The 20,497-nt window shown below is 35.9% G+C and overlaps 1 protein-coding gene and 1 long non-coding RNA gene across 9 annotated transcripts; one reads left to right on the forward strand and one right to left on the reverse strand.

Annotated features, from left to right (window-relative positions):
* The first annotated feature begins 4,101 nt into the window (after positions 1-4,101).
* LOC113695230 (DNA glycosylase/AP lyase ROS1) lies at positions 4,102-15,042 on the forward strand. Of its 8 annotated transcripts, none has more exons than XM_027214252.2 (21): positions 4,102-4,238; positions 4,828-5,429; positions 5,984-8,005; positions 8,091-8,501; positions 9,272-9,362; positions 9,457-10,076; positions 10,167-10,825; positions 10,913-10,992; positions 11,084-11,168; positions 11,254-11,345; positions 11,418-11,486; positions 11,569-11,605; positions 11,684-11,766; positions 12,276-12,752; positions 12,919-12,955; positions 13,048-13,105; positions 13,281-13,420; positions 13,496-13,561; positions 13,637-13,751; positions 13,858-13,896; positions 14,704-15,042. In XM_027214252.2, the coding sequence occupies exons 2-21, from the start codon at positions 4,829-4,831 to the stop codon at positions 14,820-14,822; spliced, it is 5,901 nt and encodes a 1,966-aa protein (XP_027070053.1). In that variant the 5' UTR covers positions 4,102-4,238; position 4,828; the 3' UTR covers positions 14,823-15,042. The 8 variants fall into 8 exon arrangements, with proteins under 8 accessions (XP_027070053.1, XP_071910665.1, XP_027070051.1 ...); XM_072054564.1 differs by having other exon boundaries at positions 10,179-10,825; XM_027214250.2 differs by having other exon boundaries at positions 4,109-4,245.
* LOC140009354 (uncharacterized) lies at positions 12,223-16,583 on the reverse strand. Its single transcript, XR_011816751.1, has 2 exons — positions 16,395-16,583; positions 12,223-16,105 (listed from the first exon to the last, which is right to left on the reverse strand). It is a non-coding gene; the product is annotated as an uncharacterized lncRNA (long non-coding RNA).
* Positions 16,584-20,497: the final 3,914 nt, after the last annotated feature.

Below are 20,497 nucleotides of genomic sequence, written 5' to 3' on the forward strand. Positions count from 1 at the left end.
TATTTAAGGAAAGAAAACAACGGAAAAAACCCTGAAATTGACAATAACTTGCGCCCAAGTCCCAACCAAGCGTTCGGTTCTGGGGCCTTGTATCAACCGTCGCGGTTTGAGCAACAACATGGAAATTACTAGAAAATAAAGAAATAAATAAAATACTGAAATAATAATAGAGAGCTACACTAATTTTAGTCATACTTAAAGAATGTAAAAGGTTTCATGAACAACATTGTTAAGCATATATTGTTAGATTCAAGATCCAGGATTTCATGTTCCGCATAAGTATGAAAACCGATAATCCTTTAGTGGTGCCTTTCTAGAGTCTCAAGAATGAAAATTAGATGCTCTAAAAACAATAACGATCACAGCACCAAAAATAATACTACTACTAATTACTAATAATGGCTCTGTTCAAAACTTCAAGCATTAAGGAAGTTTTACTGTTGGCAAGAAGCAAAAATTTAGGCTCTGTTTGGATTAGTTATTTTTGGGAGTATTTATCAAAAATTTTGTTATAGCTGTGTATATGAAAAATTTTTACTGTAAATGTTTTTTGAATTGTTCTTAGAAATATTTTTAAAATATATTTTTGAGTGTATTTATAATTTATAATTTTTTTGAGATATTTTTTTATAATTTTACACGACCCACCACCACCACCACCCTCTTCCTTTTCCTCCCTTTCTCTCCTTTCTGTTCCTCTCCTCCTTCCCTCTATTTCCTCCCCTTCCTTCTCCTCCCTCCTCTCTCTTTCCTCTCCCTTCTCCTCCCTAACCCCTCTCCCGCTTGCAGGTGGTGGCTGCGACTTTAGCCACCACTTTAACCACAACTGTCTTGATCGCGATTTCTGATTACAATCAAATTTGATCATTACTAGAAAGGTTACAGTTAGTGGAAGGAAAAGAAATTGAGGGGCGGGGAAAGGGAAAGAAAAAAGAAGAAAGAAGAAGGAGAGGGAGGAGGAGGACAGAGGGAGGAAAGATGGGCAGAGAGAGAGAGAGAGGATCATAGATATGGAGTGGTGGTCGTAGTGGTAGAGAGTGATGGATAGTGATGTATTTTTTTTTATATATTTGGAGTTATTTTTGATATATTGTGTGGATATAATATTTTTAAAATTATTTTTATTTGTATATTACTGTAGTATTGTATATGAAAAAATTATTTTTCAAAAATTGAGGAATCCAAACAAAGCGCTAGGTATTCTCATCACAATTTAGCATTTATTAGTATATTTACACACTCAAAAATGATAATAATCAATTTCGAAGATGACATTATACCTTGGCCCTAACACAGATCCTGTAAGGATTTCTTTCATATATAAAATGGTTCGACATAAGCATGATGTTACCAATTAAGACATGTAAGATATAACCTACTACATTAACACTTAGAAGTGTAATCTAGTCGAATCAAACTCAAATTAAAAAATTTGAACTTGAGCGTGAACTTAAACTCATCAAGCTTTTAAAAATTCAACTCAAGCTCAAGTTTGATTTTATTTTACATTACTCGAATTCAAACTCGAGTTCATGCTTATTACACCCAATTGAACTTGTTTCGTGCTTAATCAAGTTTAAGAAATACAAATTTATATTTTTATATAATTTTACACAAGGGACAAAATAAACATTTCATATTCATAAATAAAAAATAAAAAATACATATATATGTGAAACTTAATTAAGTTCAATTAAATTCAATGAACTTTAGAACTTCATATATTAAATTCAAACTTGACTTTCAAGTAATTTTAACCACTCAAACGCAATCAATGCGAGTTTGAACTCAAGTTTTGACCTAGTAAACTCACAAACTACTTGATTAAGTTTAACTTATTTGTACTCACATTAACACTTGCATAAAAAAGAAACCATATTTAGAAAGACATGCACTTATGGTTGTCATGAATGATAATTTAGCCAAAAGGGGAAAATTACCATTTTGCTTGCTTATTTTCAAAGTATCCAATATGCTTTTTGTATATAGTTATGGATAAGAGATGGGAATAATTATCTATACAAATGCTCTTGAATAGTATAATGACTAGTGGTAAAAGGCACACCTAATATGTGTGCAATTTAAAAATAAATTGTTTCTCATATAAACTTATTTTATGTAGAATTTTTTATTAATGAACATGACTTTGCTCATTTAAGATTTTTTTTTCTTAAGAGAGTAATTTTGTTGTATATATATGAATAGTTATATTGGAAAGATATGTTCTAGTATTTACAATGAAAATAAGTTGTAGTCAAGATAAAATTTAAACCCTATGAAGGCAAAAATAAAAGTGATAAAAAAAATGTTTACATCAAAACTCAAAATTCCCACTTTATATTTGTACAAATAGTTAACAATGAATTAGAATTTGTTAATAAGGTATTACATTGTTTAAGGACAGTTGCTCACTGTTGCAAGCAGTCTTGCCCCTTACTCGTGTGACGCGAGTAACCATATATGATTTATTCTATAATCTAAATATATGATCAATGTAAAACATTTGATAGTAGTAACTTGATAGGAAACTCAAGGTCACACAAATTGCATGTGTCCCTCAAAACCAAACAATTAGCAAAAATAAATCCATTTTTCTCTTTTTCTTCTACTTTTTCCAATTTTTTTGACCAATTTCCCAAATTGGCAAACAAAACCTTAATCATGAAGATTCTCCAAAATGCCACACGAGATTCTTAGACTGCCATTTTTAAATATTATCCAATTTCTCTAATTTTTGCGGTCCTCAATTTTTTTCAAAGCTTTTCATTATAATAATCTTCCACTCTATACAAAAAATCTTCCTAATTGCTCATAGGAATGAATTTGTACAACAAGTGTTTATGATTTATTTATCCAACAAAGAAATCAGAGAAGGTATATTGAGAAAATGCGAAGATAAAAAAAATAAATCAAGGTCTTGTTTGAAATATAAACGAAAAGATATGTTAGATGGTACAAAATGAGTGTAAGTAAAAAGTTTTGAATTTGAATATTTCTATTGATACTAAAAAAAAAAAAGTTGTTTGAAATGCAAGTTTTCTCTAAAAAATTTTATATTTTTTGTAAACTCATTTTTCGATCACATTTTTATCTCACATATATCAAATAATTTTTATAATATCTTTTTTTTTATATAAAAACTCTAAAAAGTAACAATTCAAATGAACTCTAAATTTTGATTTTATTTTATTTTTTACTATTTGTTTAGTTGCATTAGTCACATGCAATTCATATGTTTGTTCCCGTCAAAATGAAATAGTTGCTATAACAGTAACAACAACGATGATAATACTAATTGAATAATTTAACACGACGAATCATAAAATATGAATCGAGCGATATAGGACCCACAGAATACCACCATAGCCGTAGTTGGGCGCAAAAGATCCTGTTTCCCTCCATGTTCGATGAATAACCGATTTTTGAATAGAAATCCCATGAAACCGCTGACTCGCTCCCATCTATCAAGTCATCCCAAACGATCAACTAACGACTACTGATAAACCTCAGACGCTAACCCCACCCCAATACCGGTTACGCGTACGTAATCAAAGCCCAGCACCGTCTGACGTGGCTCATCAATTCACAGCACCGAACGCAGTAAAAAATCAGTGTGCATCCCAAACTCTCTGTGTGGGAAAACGTGCAGGAGTACGCCACTAACAAAGGGACCACTAACAGCGTCACTTAACAGGGCGGGTGAGATCAACCTAATGTAAAATACATAAACGGCGTCGATAACGCCCCTCTCGAGCGCTGGCGTTTTCTTTTTTTCTTTTCTGTTTTATTTTTTAAAAAAATTTGTTTATAATCTTCAAAGCTTAGGTGGGGAAACTCTGTTTTATTAGTTTAATCACGTGTTTAGGCGAGGTGAAGCCGCTTCACCCGCCGGTTCCACTGTTGGAGGAACTCAATTTACCAGTATAGCCTTCTATGTGCAGTTAATGACTTCTTTTATGCAAATTGAAGAGGGAATTAGTTAGAGTATCGGACTTGTCATTTATGGGATAATTTATTAATAACATAATGGAAATCTCAAGTTTTTAATGAATTATACGTGTTTTACCGGCAAAAGAAGTAAGCAATTCAGCTGGGCTCAGTCCAGTCTATTTATAAAAAGCTCTCTGGCTCATGTGTTTGGAATTTTTCGTCTCTAAAAAACAAACACTCTCTCTATATGCTTCACCGTTTCCTTCCGCCGTCCGCTACCCTGTGTGAGATCTCCGGCGACGACTAAGGTCTCTGGTTAGTCTGCTTCCAAGAGTTGATTGTATTTCTTCCACTTTCTTCAGTTATGTGACTTTTACCGTATGCTGAGGTGAAAATGGCATTTCAAAGTGGCATTCTTCCAAGTAAATTGCTTTTGCTGCTTTGGTTAAAACATTTCACTCATCTGAGCTAATTCTCACTCTGATCTGCTATGGTCAATTGATTTTAAAATTTTTTATCAGAATTACATTAATTACATGTTCAAATTTCTCCACATTGAGAGAAAAAAAAGAAGATCACATTTTTGGGTTAATTCCAGAGTTTCACAATTTAAAGGATGCTGTTGTGTAAGATATGGAAGTGTCTGTAAAAACATGGTCTGCATGTTAATTTCTGCTTCTCAGAAACTTTTTTTACCTTTTGTTTTACATTTTTTCTATGGGGTTTGAAATATTTTAGCAGGAAGACATTTTAAGCGTGGTGAAAGACCACCTAACTTCTGCAAACCTACGCGCAAGTTATTTATTTAGCATTTTCTGCAAACAAAGTGAGTGAAATAGAATTTACTGACAACAAAGTGTTGACAAATTAAGAAATTACCGGGCTTTGCTCTTGCAGAATGGAAGCAACGGTAGAGAACTCTACTGTGATTGTCAAAGGCCCTCAAATTGAGAATTCTTGGATTCCTTCCACCCCTGCGAAGCCTGGTTTGGAAGCTCAGCCAATCTACACAGAGACGCAAGAACGACAACCATTGCAAGCAAATTGGTCCCAACAATCCCTGCCATGTGAGGGAAATGCATCAGATGGATGTAGAAAGGCAGGAAAATCAATCAAATTTCAGCAAGAAATCAAAGTCCATAGTGTAGCCACATGTTGTGGAGAAAACAATTATGTGGCTGTAGCCAGAAACTCCGATGGTTTGGATGCAACATCGGCAGCAGAATCACGGCTGCATGAAGTCCCACTCAAATTTTTTCAGGAGTTGTCCTTGGAGACAGACAAGTGGGGCAACGTTTCTTTTCAAGAATTGATGGCACTCGCAGATGCTGCGGGCACTGCCAAAGCTGCTGAGGAAGCGAGTAAAATTACTGATTTGAATGCTGAAAACATGTCATGTTGCATTCAGTTTACCCAGCTGCCAGAAATATCCACGAGTTCTTCACTGGAAAACCAAGGCCTGGATTCGAGTTCTCAGAATAATCCTAAGACACCCCATTGTGAGTCTAGTTGCCTTATTTATTGCTACCTATTACTTCTATCATAGAAAAGTTACCCTGTCAATCATGGCAGAAAGTTGCCAAGGGATTTCAAACCAATAAGAGAATGGTGGGTCAAAGTATGCTTTGAGGAGGTAACTTGCTACAGAATTGACTATTTGTTCACACAAATACTAAAAAAGCTACGTTGTTAATGTCTCCCAGCTCATAGCTGTATTAAGAAAATATAAATCCCGTAAATATTTCCTACAAATGAGTAATATAACTAAATAGCCAGAGTGGTGAAACTAGACTTGGCGAAGAAAGCCACATACCTTACATAGCTTTGTGCTAGAGTTTATCTTATGCACGCTTATCATTGCAAAGCCCTTGTTGCATCCCGCCAACCTCAGTTTCTATATGTACACGCACCAAACATTGTTCTTTATTCTGTCTGTTTACATGCTTCGCATCAAGAAAGCAGGATTCTGCCTATCATGATGGAACATAAATAAACTCCAAGAATAATCCTGGCAATGCTTACCTCAATCCTGTTAATGAATTTTCCTTTGCAGGTGAAAATGTAATTTCTTCCAGGCTCTGCTTTGATCTGAATTCTCCACCAAGAACAATTGCTGATGCATCAACTACACTTGTCTCATCCCAATTTGAGCCTGTCACACCTGATCCGACGAGGAGAACAGATGGACGGAAAGTGTCCAACTCTGCAGCAGCAGCAAAAGAAACAAGAATGCAGAATGAAGTTATGATGACACCTGAATTGCATGAGCTCCAAAACAATCAGTCAGTGCTGGTTGAGAATCAATCTTGGGCTACCATCTCCACTGTAATAGGGGAGAATTTCAAGCCTGAAGTAGGCAGTGAACAGCAGACTGATCTGACCAAGACACCACTGCAGAAGCCAAGGAGGAGAAAGCACAGACCTAAAGTGGTTGTTGAAGGTCAACCTAATACGAAGCGCAATCGCAATCGGGGAACACCAAAGCCTACTGGCCATCAGGAAATTGCAAAACCCAAGAGGAAATATGTTAGGAAAAGTACAGTCGGCAAACCAGTGGATAGTCCTTTGGAAGGCAAAACCAATGGAACAGATCTAGAAGCAACACCCAAGAGGAAATATGTTAGGAGAAGTGCAGTCGGCAAGCCTGTGGATACTCCTTTGGAAGGCAAAACCGATGGAACAGATTTAGAAGCAAAGCCTTCTAGTTCGGAGAATGTGCCAAAAAGTAAGAGGAAGTATGTCAGAAGAAAAGGGGTTGAAGAATCCACCACTCCCTTGGAAGTGGGGTGTACTACCAGAAATGACACAATGTCAGTTCGAGTAACACGAAGCTCCTGCAAGAAGTCACTAAATTTCAACTCTGAAGGCCGAGGTCCAGATGAAAGGTCCACACAGCCCCCTTTAGACGTTGATGCTAAGTCACATTCACAGGCTTCGATTCCAGAGGATCAATCAAGATCAACCATGAAGCTAGGACAGGAAATGGAAGTGGCACAGCCCCCTTTAGATGCTGATGCAAAGTCACATTCACAGGCTTCCATTCCAGAGGATCAATCAAGATCAACCATGAAGCTTGGACAGGGAATGGAAGTGACAGTTGAAAAGACTGAAATAGGCATTGCTTATGACCTCACACAAACCATAGATCATGCATTCCAAGGCTACCTTTTTGTCAACGAAAGTCAACCCTCTGGAGATACAACTTATTGCACAAGCAATCAAAATGGATGTACGAGAGGGAAATGTCAAATAGTTTTCTCAGATGTAACTCATGACAAAGAGGCAAGCAATTTTGGGACATTGTCATCTGACGCTAGGTGTGTGACAGGGAGTACTTCCAGCTGCAGCAGCAGTGCATGCTTGACCCAAGAAACACAATCAAGGAAATCAAAGAGCCAGCGATCTTTTAGAAGTGACGAGTCAGAATCTCGCAGGATAAATGCTACCGGGGCCCATTACAATTCATTGCAGGCATGCCAAGAGCTCTTTCCACCATATGGCTACAACTGTCAAGGAACTCCAAGCATGCAGTTTCCAACAATTTTCAAGAAAAAGAGGACAGAAAATTCGCATAAATCAGCAACTTCAAGCATTCTGCCAAAATCCAGTACCTATGACAATGATGGTCGGGATAGTCTATGCCCTTCCAATGATTCTCAGATATACAATTTCACATCAGGAACTGATTTCATGATGTCTGCTGCTCATTCTGATGCTAATAGTATCCCAACGGCAGCAGCAGCAGCAGCTGATGGTACCCAACATGAACAGAACCCTTTCGTTTGCCTTCCAATCTTGAGAAGTGCAGAAAGATTGACGAAGAAAAGATCTAAAGGCCCCATTCGGGTTCGAGATTTTGCTTCTCTGCATGAAATTTGGGGGCAGTTTCCTACTTCCAGCAGAGGAATGCTGAGTTCTGGAGTTTTAAAAGGACCGCACACATGCATGGATGCTCTGGTTGCTCACAATCGGCCAAGAATGACAACAAAGAAGCGGTCAAAGAGAAACTCTGTTGCTTCAAATTCTTCCTTTTCAAATACCTATGATCATCAGAAATTTGCAAAAAAGTCAATGGGTATGTATATATTACTCTTTTATATCTAATTACCAGTAACAATGAAATTATCAGAAAATTTTCTTACTTGGTGCATATGATGCAGGGTCTTCAACTAAATTGTGGAAAAATAAATCTTCAACAATTGATGCCATCATTGAGCAGTTTAACTGCCTTGATATACAAAAGGAACACAACAGATTGTTCAACCAAGAACAGAACGCACTAGTCACATACCAAGTGGACTATCCATTGCAGAATTCTATTGTTCTTTATCAAAGTAATGGATCTGTTGTACCTTATGATGGTTCGTCTTCTCAAATTAGGAAGCGCCGGCCACGGCCTAAAGTTGACCTTGATGAGGAGACAAATAGAGTGTGGAAGCTTTTGCTGGAAGACATAAACAATGACGGCATTGATGGAACAGATCAGCAGAAGGCACAATGGTGGGCAGGTGAACGGGCAGTATTCCGTGGAAGAGCAAACTCATTTATTGCCAGGATGCATCTAGTCCAGGGTATGTAGGCTCATAATTTAATTTTGCAGTAGTATACATCTCTTAATGTGCATAGACGTTATTAAGAAGTTGATCTACATGGGACTAAGAAAATCTCAGTGCTGTCTTAAAAGAAGATAGTATCTTAAAAGAAGATAGCATGTAACTCAGGACTTGTTGGTACATCCTCCTTAAATATGGAACTCGAACCTTGTAGCACGTGCTCTGGAGCAAGAAGCCAAAAGATTCTGGCGATTGCGTGTCATATAGCTCAAATTTACATGACAGAACACAGCAAAGAAGTCTATTACAATTTACATTATACCTGTATATAGAAGAACAAAAATCAGTGCTCGCCAACCAAAAAGAGAAATCAATTAGTAAATTGCTTTCTTGGTATGAAACATTTTCATTCTATTTCTGCTTTTCAAGAATATCATTTTGGCAAAAGAAATTAAGAAATCTTTTAACCGTAAATGATGGACACAAGAAAGTCAAGCATTTCAGAAAATACCAAATCGACTGCCTAAAAATTTCTAATAGTTTAATGGAATGGCATGACTGTAAATATGTTGGAGAAATAACTGACTGAAGGAAACTCTGGGCAGATGGAACAGTGTATGTGAACCTTCCATGAAAGGTTGAAGTGCAATGCATCTCACATAGCAAAAGTTGGTGTCGGATACTCCAAAAAAGTATCCTCTTCCTACACGGTTACATGATTCAGGCAGAAAAATTGTGTTTGCCATCTCAAATATGTAATAGGAGTGTGTTATTTTTTTCTTCCACAGGAGACAGACGCTTCACCCCATGGAAGGGATCGGTAGTAGACTCTGTAGTTGGAGTCTTCCTTACACAGAATGTGTCTGATCACCTTTCTAGGTGAGTTGATTTCTAAATTTCCACCCTCCTCACAAAAGATCATAGTAGCTTGAGTGCCTGCAAAAACAACTTTAGTTTGTGTTCATTGCTGCAGTTCTGCCTTCATCTCAATGGCTGCTAGATTCCCCCTCAAATCGAAGAGCAATCACTATCATACACGACCATGTGAACAACAGACAACTGAGGGACAAGTAATAATAGATCCAGATGATACAATTAAATGGCACAAAAAGGTTTCAAGTCAACTTGCTTGCCTCCAGGATTCCGTCACTCTATGTGACAAGGAGTGCAATGAAGAAGTAACCAGTACCAGGGATTCCTCTGGAGATACATCTGAAGGCACCAAAGCAACAAAAATTTTAAGATCCGTCTCTTCAGATTCTTCAGAATGTAGTCCAAAACTGTATAATGAACCAGACATTAGCAGCTTAAAATCTCAGGATGATCAAAGACTGGCAAGCTTTAATGGAGATAGCAGAGAACTTGATGTAATTTCTTCTCAGAATTCTGTAATTTCCTCTCACAGCTCTGTGGAGACTATAAACAAGGCTGAGTCATACTCACAAAGTTCCTCCGAAGCTGAACCAGCTGATGGTACTTGTGGCTCTTTTGTAAAACTGTTACAGATGGCAGGAACAACAATGTTGCATGGAGTTTATAATGAAGGAAGCAGAAAGAGGTCATCAAGTCTCGGCATGCCAACCAAATCAGAAGGTATGGCCTGTAACTCTTGCAGTAAGAAATCAATTATCATAAATTGTTTAAAAGATATCCATCTGCATACTAATTTGAGCCTGCACATAGGCGTGAATTCAGGATTTGGAGAGCTCAGGAACTTTGATCAGTCAGAAGATAACAGATTCAGTGATGCCTACAAAGAAAATGAGCTTTTTGTAACCGAACAAATTGGATCAGCAGAATCTTCAGCAGGAGTTCCATGTCAGAATACAATTGCTATTAGTTTCGAAGAATTACAGAAGTTTTCAATTGAAAATTCTGACTCCAACTCTCCTAACAACCATCAAAGGCCAATTGAAGATCAAGAGACTGAACTTGTGTCAGAAGTTCAAAAGCAAGAGAATAACTGCAGAGTTGGGCAAGTTTCAAATCCTCTAAGTTCTTCAGAATGTATTTTGGATGTCTCAGGAAAAACCCAAATAACTAGAAATCAGAAGGCTGTTCATTTGAATCTGAATGACTGCAATACAATTGTGGAGAAAATTGATGAGGTGAGCCCTAGTATATCCAATGCCAAAAGGGGAAGAAATGGAAAAGAGAAAAAGGATGCCATTGATTGGGATAGTTTAAGAATACAGGCACTCTCTAATGGTGAAAAGAGAGAGAGGACAGCCAATACAATGGACTCAGTGGACTGGGAAGCGGTGAGATGTGCAGAAGTTGAGGACATCGCTGAGACCATCAAAGAAAGGGGAATGAACAATATGTTAGCTAAGAGAATCCAAGTATATGTTCTAATTCTAGCATAATTATGGATTTTAGTCTCTCAGCCACTAATCATCACTGTCAGCTAATGATATCGAATCATGCAGGACTTCCTAAACAGGCTTGTCACAGATCATGGAAGCATTGATCTGGAATGGCTGCGGGATGTCCCACCAGATAGGGTCAAGTAAGTGTATCAAATGGCTTCTGATGCCAGTGCATAAAAAGTTTTGCAATGACAGTAAGCCTAACAACCTTGTATCATATTTATTGTGCAGAGACTACCTATTAAGTGTAAAGGGTTTGGGTCTAAAAAGTGTAGAATGTGTGAGGCTTTTGACACTTCACCATCTTGCTTTCCCAGTAAGATTAATACTTGAACCAAAATATTTAGAATGGTCAGAAAGGATTTACTTAGAAGAACTCATGTTGGATTTACTTCGATTAGGTGGATACAAATGTTGGACGTATTGCTGTAAGACTGGGCTGGGTACCACTTCAGCCACTTCCTGAGTCACTTCAGTTGCACCTTCTAGAACTGTGAGTTTTGGAGTCTCAATAAACTATTCTTGTTTCATCTCAGATATTAGTGTTACTGTTGCTGTTGTACAGGTACCCTGTGCTGGAGTCAATCCAAAAGTTTTTATGGCCAAGGCTCTGCAAGCTTGATCAACGAACCTTGTAAACTTTGTTTCTTCCATAGTTATATCAAATAGCAATGAGTCCCTATGATTTGCTGACTTAAGATGCTTACAAATTGTAGGTATGAGCTGCATTATCAAATGATAACATTTGGAAAGGTATGCCATTCAATTAGGACGTTCTTTCCCCTAACTCATTTTTAAATTAAAGCTGAAGACTTCTCCATTATTTCCCAGGTTTTTTGCACAAAAAGCAAACCAAATTGCAATTCGTGCCCCATGCGAGGAGAATGCAGGCATTTTGCAAGTGCCTTTGCAAGGTATATCCAATTTAACCAACTAGGTTGTAGTTAAGGCATCAAAAATTAATAAAATGCCTTTCCACTTTTCAACCTCTTGGCAAAGGCCTTTATTCTGCCTTCATTCATGTACATGGAAACTTCTATTCAAGTTACTGGTAGTAAAAACTAAAGAGGAATCACTTACAAGCTATCTATAGCAAAATCAGAAGGGTCTTTTTTTTTTCAAATCTGAAGCAGGTGAGTTGAGAAAGTAGCTTATTGGAAGATTTTACTCGTAAGGTACCTTTGGTTAACAAGTATCTACCTAGAGGTTGTTCTTTAATTCTTAAGTTATTTGGCCTTTGTGTCTCAGAGATAGCTTCTGGCTTTAGTCTTAATTAGGTTTAAGTTTTTCTTTAACTTACCCATCTTAACTACAAATAAGCTCAAAGGCGATAATGAAAAACAGCAGACATTGATTTAGACAACCAGAGATTCCCACATAAAAATGGTAGTTTCATTATACGTATAAAATATGTTACATGCAGTGCTAGGCTTGCCCTCCCAGCACCAGAGGATAAAAGCATCATTACTGCAGCACAATACAGAGAACCCAATACAAATCCAGAAGAAAACATAAATCACCTGCAACTGCCTCTACCTCAAACTAGTCAACAATTGGAATCTGGTTCTCAAGTTGGAACCTGCGGTCCTATCATTGAAGAGCCTGCAACACCAGAGCCTATCATCGAACAGCCAGCAAGCCCACAGCTAGAACATACACAAATACCAGAGCTTGACATTGAGGACGCATTCCATGAAGATGAAGATGCTGATGAGATTCCTACCATTAAACTCAATATTGAGGAGTTGAATCAGAATCTGTTGAACTACATTCAAAAGAATGTTGTTTTAACTTCAGAGAGTGAAATGTCAAAGGCATTAGTGGTTTTAACTCCAGAAGCTGCTTCAATCCCCACGACTAAACTTAAGAACATAAGCCGATTAAGGACAGAGCATTACGTGTAAGTTCATTCAAGCTTAGCTACAAACATATGCCTGCAATTCATTAACTAAAGAGTAAAGACATGTATAGACTTGCAAAGCATGTACAAAGCACAACTTCTTGTCTTAAAAGATGACAGTATAATGAATAGCTGCTACATGCCTAACTATCTACCAATTTAACAGCTACGAGCTTCCTGATGCGCATCCACTGCTGAAAGGGGTTAGTGTTACATCTGCTTCTCATTTGACATATAGTTCCTGCCTACCATGTGCAACTGAACTTTCTAACCATCTTACTGTATCAAAATCCAGTTTGACCAACGAGAACCAGATGATCCATCGTCATACCTTCTCGCCATATGGACACCAGGTAAGCTAACATGATGAAATTGAAACAACAGAAACCCTTAGCAGAGGGCTTGAAACATACTGATCAATGACTTTTTGATGTATATTATGGAATGAATATATGAATCTTATACCCGTGTGTGTGTCTACTCATCAATAGTTTTTTAAGTGTAAATGGGAAAACCTCTCAATATCAGGTGAAACTATAGACTCTATTCAGCCACCAGAAAGATCATGCAGCTTCCAAGAATCTGGCAAACTATGTGATCGGGAAACATGCTTTTCGTGCAACAGCATACGTGAAGCAAACTCCCAAACTGTTCGAGGCACACTACTGGTGAGGACGCATCCTTTTTGTGCCTCTTACTTCATAACAGTGTAATTCCTAATTTATGATGACCCCTGTGCACAGATACCATGTCGAACAGCTATGAGAGGAAGCTTTCCGCTTAATGGCACATACTTCCAAGTTAATGAGGTACACAAGTCCAGCAACAGTGAAATCTTATAGATTCTATGAACAAAAGCCTCAAAAGGAACTCACTAACTGCAGGTGTTTGCGGACCACGAATCTAGCCTTAACCCAATTGATGTGCCAAGAAATTGGTTGTGGAATTTGCGTAGACGAACAGTTTACTTTGGAACATCCATACCTACCATATTTAAAGGTAAGTAATAGTAGAGTTCATTCATCGTTTTAGTTAATAACTAGTTCCTACTTCATCCAAGGTAGTTCCTGGAGTACATGACATTTTTTGTTTTCTTGTTTATTAGGACTGTCACAGGAGGAAATTCAATACTGCTTCTGGAGAGGTAACAAAAAAAAAAAGAAATCAAACACTTTTTGCAGTTAATTCAGCAGCTTCATTTGAATTTTGGTAACTAATTTTGTAGCATTATGTAGCATGCACAAGGAAATTACTTGCAAAATTTAGTACAACTTTGTTTCTTCCGAAATTAGATGCTTGCTACTAGCTATCATATCCTGAAATGAGCAGTTCAAGCGAGGTTCAACAACATAATAGCATCTTATTTAAACACTTTGCTTCATTTCTTAAAAGGTAACTTTATCCTCTTAAACACAGTTCTCATATGTATTGACTCCTATTGACAGACAGATTTTGGACTTCAAATTCTACTAGTTCTTATTTATACATCATTAAGGTACTTATTTAACAAGGAAAGTTTAATTCTTAGACCTGCTCAACAAAAATGTAGTTTAGACTCGTAGGAAAGAAGTGCTTGGCGTGCAAAACCAACCTTGCTGCTAGAAGGCGGACAAGAGAAAACTATCTATGGTTGGGCCAGAAAGTACCAGACATGATAAATGTCATATTTTGTAAAGAAAATTCTGGTCTTGCTAGCTGTGATTCTCATTCATTGACCAATGTGTATTAACAGGATCAATATGATGCTCTCAATCAAGGAAACAATCCACAAAGTATGGAACCATACGACAATGAATGTGTTAGAAGACCAAAATACATAATTTCACAACCTATTTCCTTTAGAAATACTCCATCTTAGAAAGTATAATGCGTTTCTAGCATGCTATCCCTATTGGCAACGGTTATATCGCTTCCTTTTCCAGTTGCTTAATGTAACCTCTGTGTTTGCTAGGGTTCGTGTGCTTGAGGGGATTTGACAAGAAGACACGAGCGCCTCGACCACTTGTTGCTAGACTACACTTCCCAGCCAGCAAGTTGACTAAGAAAAGAGGAAGGACAGATGAAAGTTAAGCCATTGATCCCTCACCATTGCTGCATTCTATAATATTTGGTGACATGGCACCAAACTAGAGGACTTGGATTTTGAAAGAAGTAAACAATAGTCAGCAAGTTTTGTATAAAGGCAATCACAAGGGATTCGGCATGTTTTAGCATAATGTGATCGTTAAACTTTTGTTGTATAGAGTCAATTAACTTAATGGAAAAGAGGCCGGTCAGCGAAATTAGGTCATGTTTCTTTACATTACCACCTCGTTTCTTTATAATTGTCGTTTTTTCCTTTTTGGAAAATTGTCTCAAATTTTGTTGGATATGGGATGGCATTTTAAAAGTGTGGTAAGACCAATAGATCTCCAGAAACGCTACATGATTTGGAAGCTTTTTATGGATAGTTTTGCTGGGAGTATTAGATTGAATTTTGAGCAGCAATGAGGTATACAGATGAAAAGATGAGCTTAGTTTGGTCGGGTCTGATTAGCAAACCCCAGCGCCAAGCTAGCAGAAGTATATCGCCAGTTAACGCTTCGGAAACTGACAGGACTATAAATTTCTAATTGTTGTTGTCAGTTCTAAAAATAGAGATTGTTGCGGACTTTGACATGTTTTCTCCCCATGAAAATAATTAGATGTGCAGCCGTTTAACAACTCTAAATTCTCAAGCCTTGACAGGTATGGAACGGATTCAGACACTTGCCCTTGGACTACTTTATTTCCACAACAAGCGATGAATAGTTAGTTGCAGTTAAGTGGAAGCAAAATCAAAACAAAATCGTTGGATGAAAGTAAGATCAGAGACTGATTCAGTTGAAGGAACAAAAAAGGAGTTAATCAGCTCTGGAACAAACTGTCAGGTAATCTATCCAGCTAAGCCCCGTGAAACCTTAGCAAATGCGAGAAACAAACCAGACGGAAAGTGGAGTAAAAAGAGGCCAAAAAGTTAGTATGCGTATTGAGGGTAAACTGAGGATAGAGAGAGCAAAAGTGGAAAAGTTTCTCAGAGATCCCCTCCACCGACCAAAATTCAATGACTGCTACCATGACCGGACATATACTACTCAAAACAGGGATAGGCGGTCCTCACGTTTTAGACTTGAATATAATTTAACTCACAGGACAGGAGTAGCGAAAGGAGGAGAAAAATAAGCGAAGTATGTAAATAGGGAGAGTTAGTTAAAGACACTTACCAAGCAGCTCTTTCGCCTTTTTGTTGGGAATCTGGGAAGAAGCCAGGAAGTTTCTGCAGCTTCAAGATGAACTGAGGTGCCCAGAAATGCCTACGGAGGCCCAGATAAAAACTGCAAAAGAAAAAAGGCGGTCACAGATCTTATGGCAGTAGAACTCGGATAGAAGTGCCCCACCAAAAAATTTGCAATTACGACTTTCAATCTCCAACCGAATTCGATCCCAAACACAAACTTCTAAAACATACACAAATATGCGAACGACTTCCCGATTCCGATCTAAGTTCAGAACTGATATGACGGATGAAATGAAAGCTTGAATACTTAAATCTAATCGATTCAAACCAAAATAACAACAGATTCAGAGGTCCGTAGACTATACGTATACAGATACATGACTAACCCGTTTGAGCGGAGGCTGGAATGGTTATGGTGAACTGTATCGAGGCCTGAAATGATGACTTGGAGAGATCTAGGCTTGTTTGCTTTGCTGGGTGCAATTTGGTTCGGCAATTCTCGATCCCTCAGTTCGTTTATCTATTTGTTTGTGAGACGGAAACAGGTTAAGAAAAAGAAGTGAGGGTTTTGCGCGTTTGGCAATTTGCCGCTTTCCCGCATTTGGAGTTCCCTCCATTTTTTCCCTTCTGTTGCGTAGCATTTAAAATTCGCGCGCTAAGAGGCGAGTGGGGTGTTTTGACATCAACGAAGTCAAATGTGACTTCATTAATGCCTCTTTTTAACTTTAGAAAATCATCGCGTACATTTATCTAATAACACTATTCTGGTAATTCTATTTCAAAACTTATCTTCTTCTCTATTTGGGTGTACTATACCTGCAAAAAATTTTCAAATAAGAAGATAATGCGAATAGAAACTCTATATAATTTTCAAAAAAAAATGCTAGTATAATAATTCATCGAATTTGACCTATCTTCGTGTTTGGATAGCTAATCTTTTCTAAATAATATTTTGCTTGAATTATACACATATTTTTTAAATTCATATTTTATTTCACATATATCGTATCATAAAAAATGTTACAGTATTTAACATATCAAATAATACTCTGTCCAAATATATTGTTAGACTTATTGCAAAAGATTATGGGATCCATGACAAAATTTTATGCCCATTCAACTAATCATTTTATGTACATACATTCACGCACACATACACCTAGGCTTCCAAACTTTCCATTCAAATAGGTTTCAAGTGGTGGATATCTATATCTATATAAATTTGAGAAGGGATTTTTAGCAACAAACCTTCACAAATCTTCCCACTCTCAACTCTATTTTTCTAGCATTTTACATTTAATTTATTTCGTAAAAAATATCATGGGCACGTTACACCCCCCACGTTTCCCTCAAACAAGAAGTTAACTCCCACTAACACTCCTTACACACCTTACTCCAACTAACACTCCTCACCCACCTTCCCACTACAATAAACATTTTCGCAGATCATCTCCATGAAGTCAAGGTATACTGGTTTCAAAATATATATGTAATTCTGACAGATTTTAAATATCGGTTTGCACCACATCAGTACCAATTATCATTTGGAAACGATACGAATATAGTGAATATTTTAGATGATTGTGGAACCATACCCCGTTTCCAGTTTAATTTGGTCAAACTAAGAGATACAGAACAACACATGGACAATGATTTGCAATTGATAGGTATTTCATTCTTAATTAACCATACTTATATTTAAGTTGTATATACCAATTATCATTTGGAAACGGTACGAATATAGTGAATATTTTAGATGATTGTGGAACCATACCCCGTTTCAAGTTTAATTTGGTCAAACTAAGAGATACAGAACAACACATGGACAATGATTTGCAATTGATAGGTATTTCATTCTTAATTAACCATACTTATATTTAAGTTGTATATTTGAACTGGTATTACTTATACTTTTTGATCTTTTGCAGATGTAATTGGTTTAGTTGTATCTGTTGGTTCAACACTATCAAACATCTATCAATGATAAAACTAAGTGTGACATACTTTTACTTGACAAAAGGTTAGTTAATAGATTCAATATCTTTAAAATATTTTATATTCTGCAAATTTTGATTTATACTTACCAAAATTCTCTAAATGAAGTTTGACAGTAGTTCGGTTGACTTTATGTGATAAATTTGCAACTGATGATGGTGAACACTTGCCTCAAACTGTTACAAAAAACAATGTTTTGCTAGCCTATGGTATTTGTGTGAGAAATTATAAAAGTAATTCAATTTATTTTCACTTTATTTTATTTAATTTTTATAGTTTATCAATAATATGCACACTAGCGTGAATACCTGTGCTACGCACGGTGCTGGCATTCTTGAAAAAGTAAAAATAAAATGGTGAATAAAAAAAGTTTAAAAATTGTACCAACACAATTAAAATGTAATATCTGTCTAACAATAATTTGAAATATGATAGAATGTACATATCATTCAAGGACTTTTTTTTTATGAAGATAGATCCTAAAAAAATAATAGAAATTTATTTTAGAAAATGAATGATATATGAACAAAAATGAATGTAATTGAATGTTGTTAAAATGAAATACTTACAAATATTATGCATTCGATTTGATAAATACAAAAATCTATAACTTACTACTTGTTCCGTTCTTGGAATTTTTTTTAGGATTAAATATAGTAAGCCCCTTAACTTTTTACCCCCTCAGCTTTACATTTAGTTACACATTTGTGATTTTTTTGAAACGTGATTGTAATTTGCAAAGCTCATTTGTAGGGGTGGTTGTAGGGTTAGTTTGGGGATAAATATTTCTTAATTATAAAAATGTAACATTGTATTAAAATAGCATTCGAATGAGCATTTGTCTTTAATTAAGGAGTAAAAAGGATTTAAAGTATAAATAACAAAGTATAAATAGTTTATGAAATAGATAGTGGGAATGTTTTAAATTTTAAATTTGATTGGTGATAGGGTTGGTTATAACCCACTACTCTTTATGTATTAAAATAAATACAAAAATCTATAACCCACTACTTGTTCCGTTCTTGAGATTTTTTCTAGGGTTAAATATAGTAAACCCCTTAACTTTACATTTAGCTGCACTTTACCTCCTCAACTTTACATTTAGTTGCACTTTACCTTTAGTTGCACATTTATGATTTTTTTGAAACGTGATTGTAATTTGTAAAACTCATTTGAAGGGGTGGTTATAGGGTTAGTTTGGGGATAAATATTTTTTAATTATAAAAATGTAACATTGTATTAAAATAGCATACGAATGAGCATTTGTCTTTAATTAAAGAGTAAAAAAGATTTAAAATATAAATAACAAAGTATAAACGGTTTATGAAGTAGATAGTGAGAATGTTTTAAATTTTAAATTTGATTGGTGATAGGGTTGGTTATAACCCACTACTTTTTATGTATTAAAATAAATACAAAAATCTATAACCACCTACTTGTTCCGTTCTTGAGATTTTTTTTAGGGTTAAATATAGTAAACCTCTTAACTTTACATATAGTTGCACTGTACCCCCTCAACTTTACATGTAGTTGCACATTTGTGATTTTTTTGAAACGTAATTGTAATTTACAAAGCTTATTTGTAGGGGTGGTTATAGGGTTAGTTTGGAGATAAATATTTCTTAATTATAAAAATGTAACATTGTATTAAAATAGCATACGAATGAGCATTTGTTTTTAATTAAGGAGTAAAAAGGATTTAAAGTATAGATAATAAAGTATAAACGGTTTATGAAGTAGATAGTGAGAATGTTTTAAATTTCAAATTTGATTGGTTATAAGGTTGATTATAATTCACTACTTTTATGTATTAAAATAAATACAAAAATCTAGAAAAAAAAATGAGAAGTTTAGAAGCCATTGAGAGGGTCTCTGATAAAAACCCCTTCCTCAATACATATAGACATAGATATAGATGTTTGCAAGTTACGAACTACATCTGATACAAAACACGTTTCCAATTTACAAAGATTGCAGGTTCGCTTCATTTTTACTACAATTTTACATTTTTTTTATTTAGTAATCTCTATCACTTAACCAACGGATAACTAATAGTACCAAGTAACTGATAATGAAATCAACACTATGAAAAATCACATATCGAAAATTAAGGAGTCCATTTGAATTACAATTTTTCATAATTATTCACAACAACGGGTGATCGCTAACCTATTTTATTCTCATTTGCCATCCACACAAACCAAATACACTGAGGGAAAAAAAAAGTAGTGTTTCTGAACTATACTAAAATTTTCAAATGAACGATTCGTATTTCGTTGTGATGCTTCTTATTTTAGAAAAATTGCAATGGATGGTAGAATTTCTTGATATATATATATATATATTGTGATACTATTTATAAACCATGTAAAATATACACTAATTTCAAATTCCATATGCTTTTAATTCTCAAAAAAATGGGGATAAGCTGTTCAACCAATGAATTAATTCATGCAAAGATTGTGCATTCTCATTTGTAACACGAACTCCACAA

The sequence above is a fragment of the Coffea arabica genome, chromosome 6e (assembly GCF_036785885.1).
Source record: "Coffea arabica cultivar ET-39 chromosome 6e, Coffea Arabica ET-39 HiFi, whole genome shotgun sequence".
In the NCBI taxonomy this organism is placed as follows: domain Eukaryota; kingdom Viridiplantae; phylum Streptophyta; class Magnoliopsida; order Gentianales; family Rubiaceae; genus Coffea; species Coffea arabica.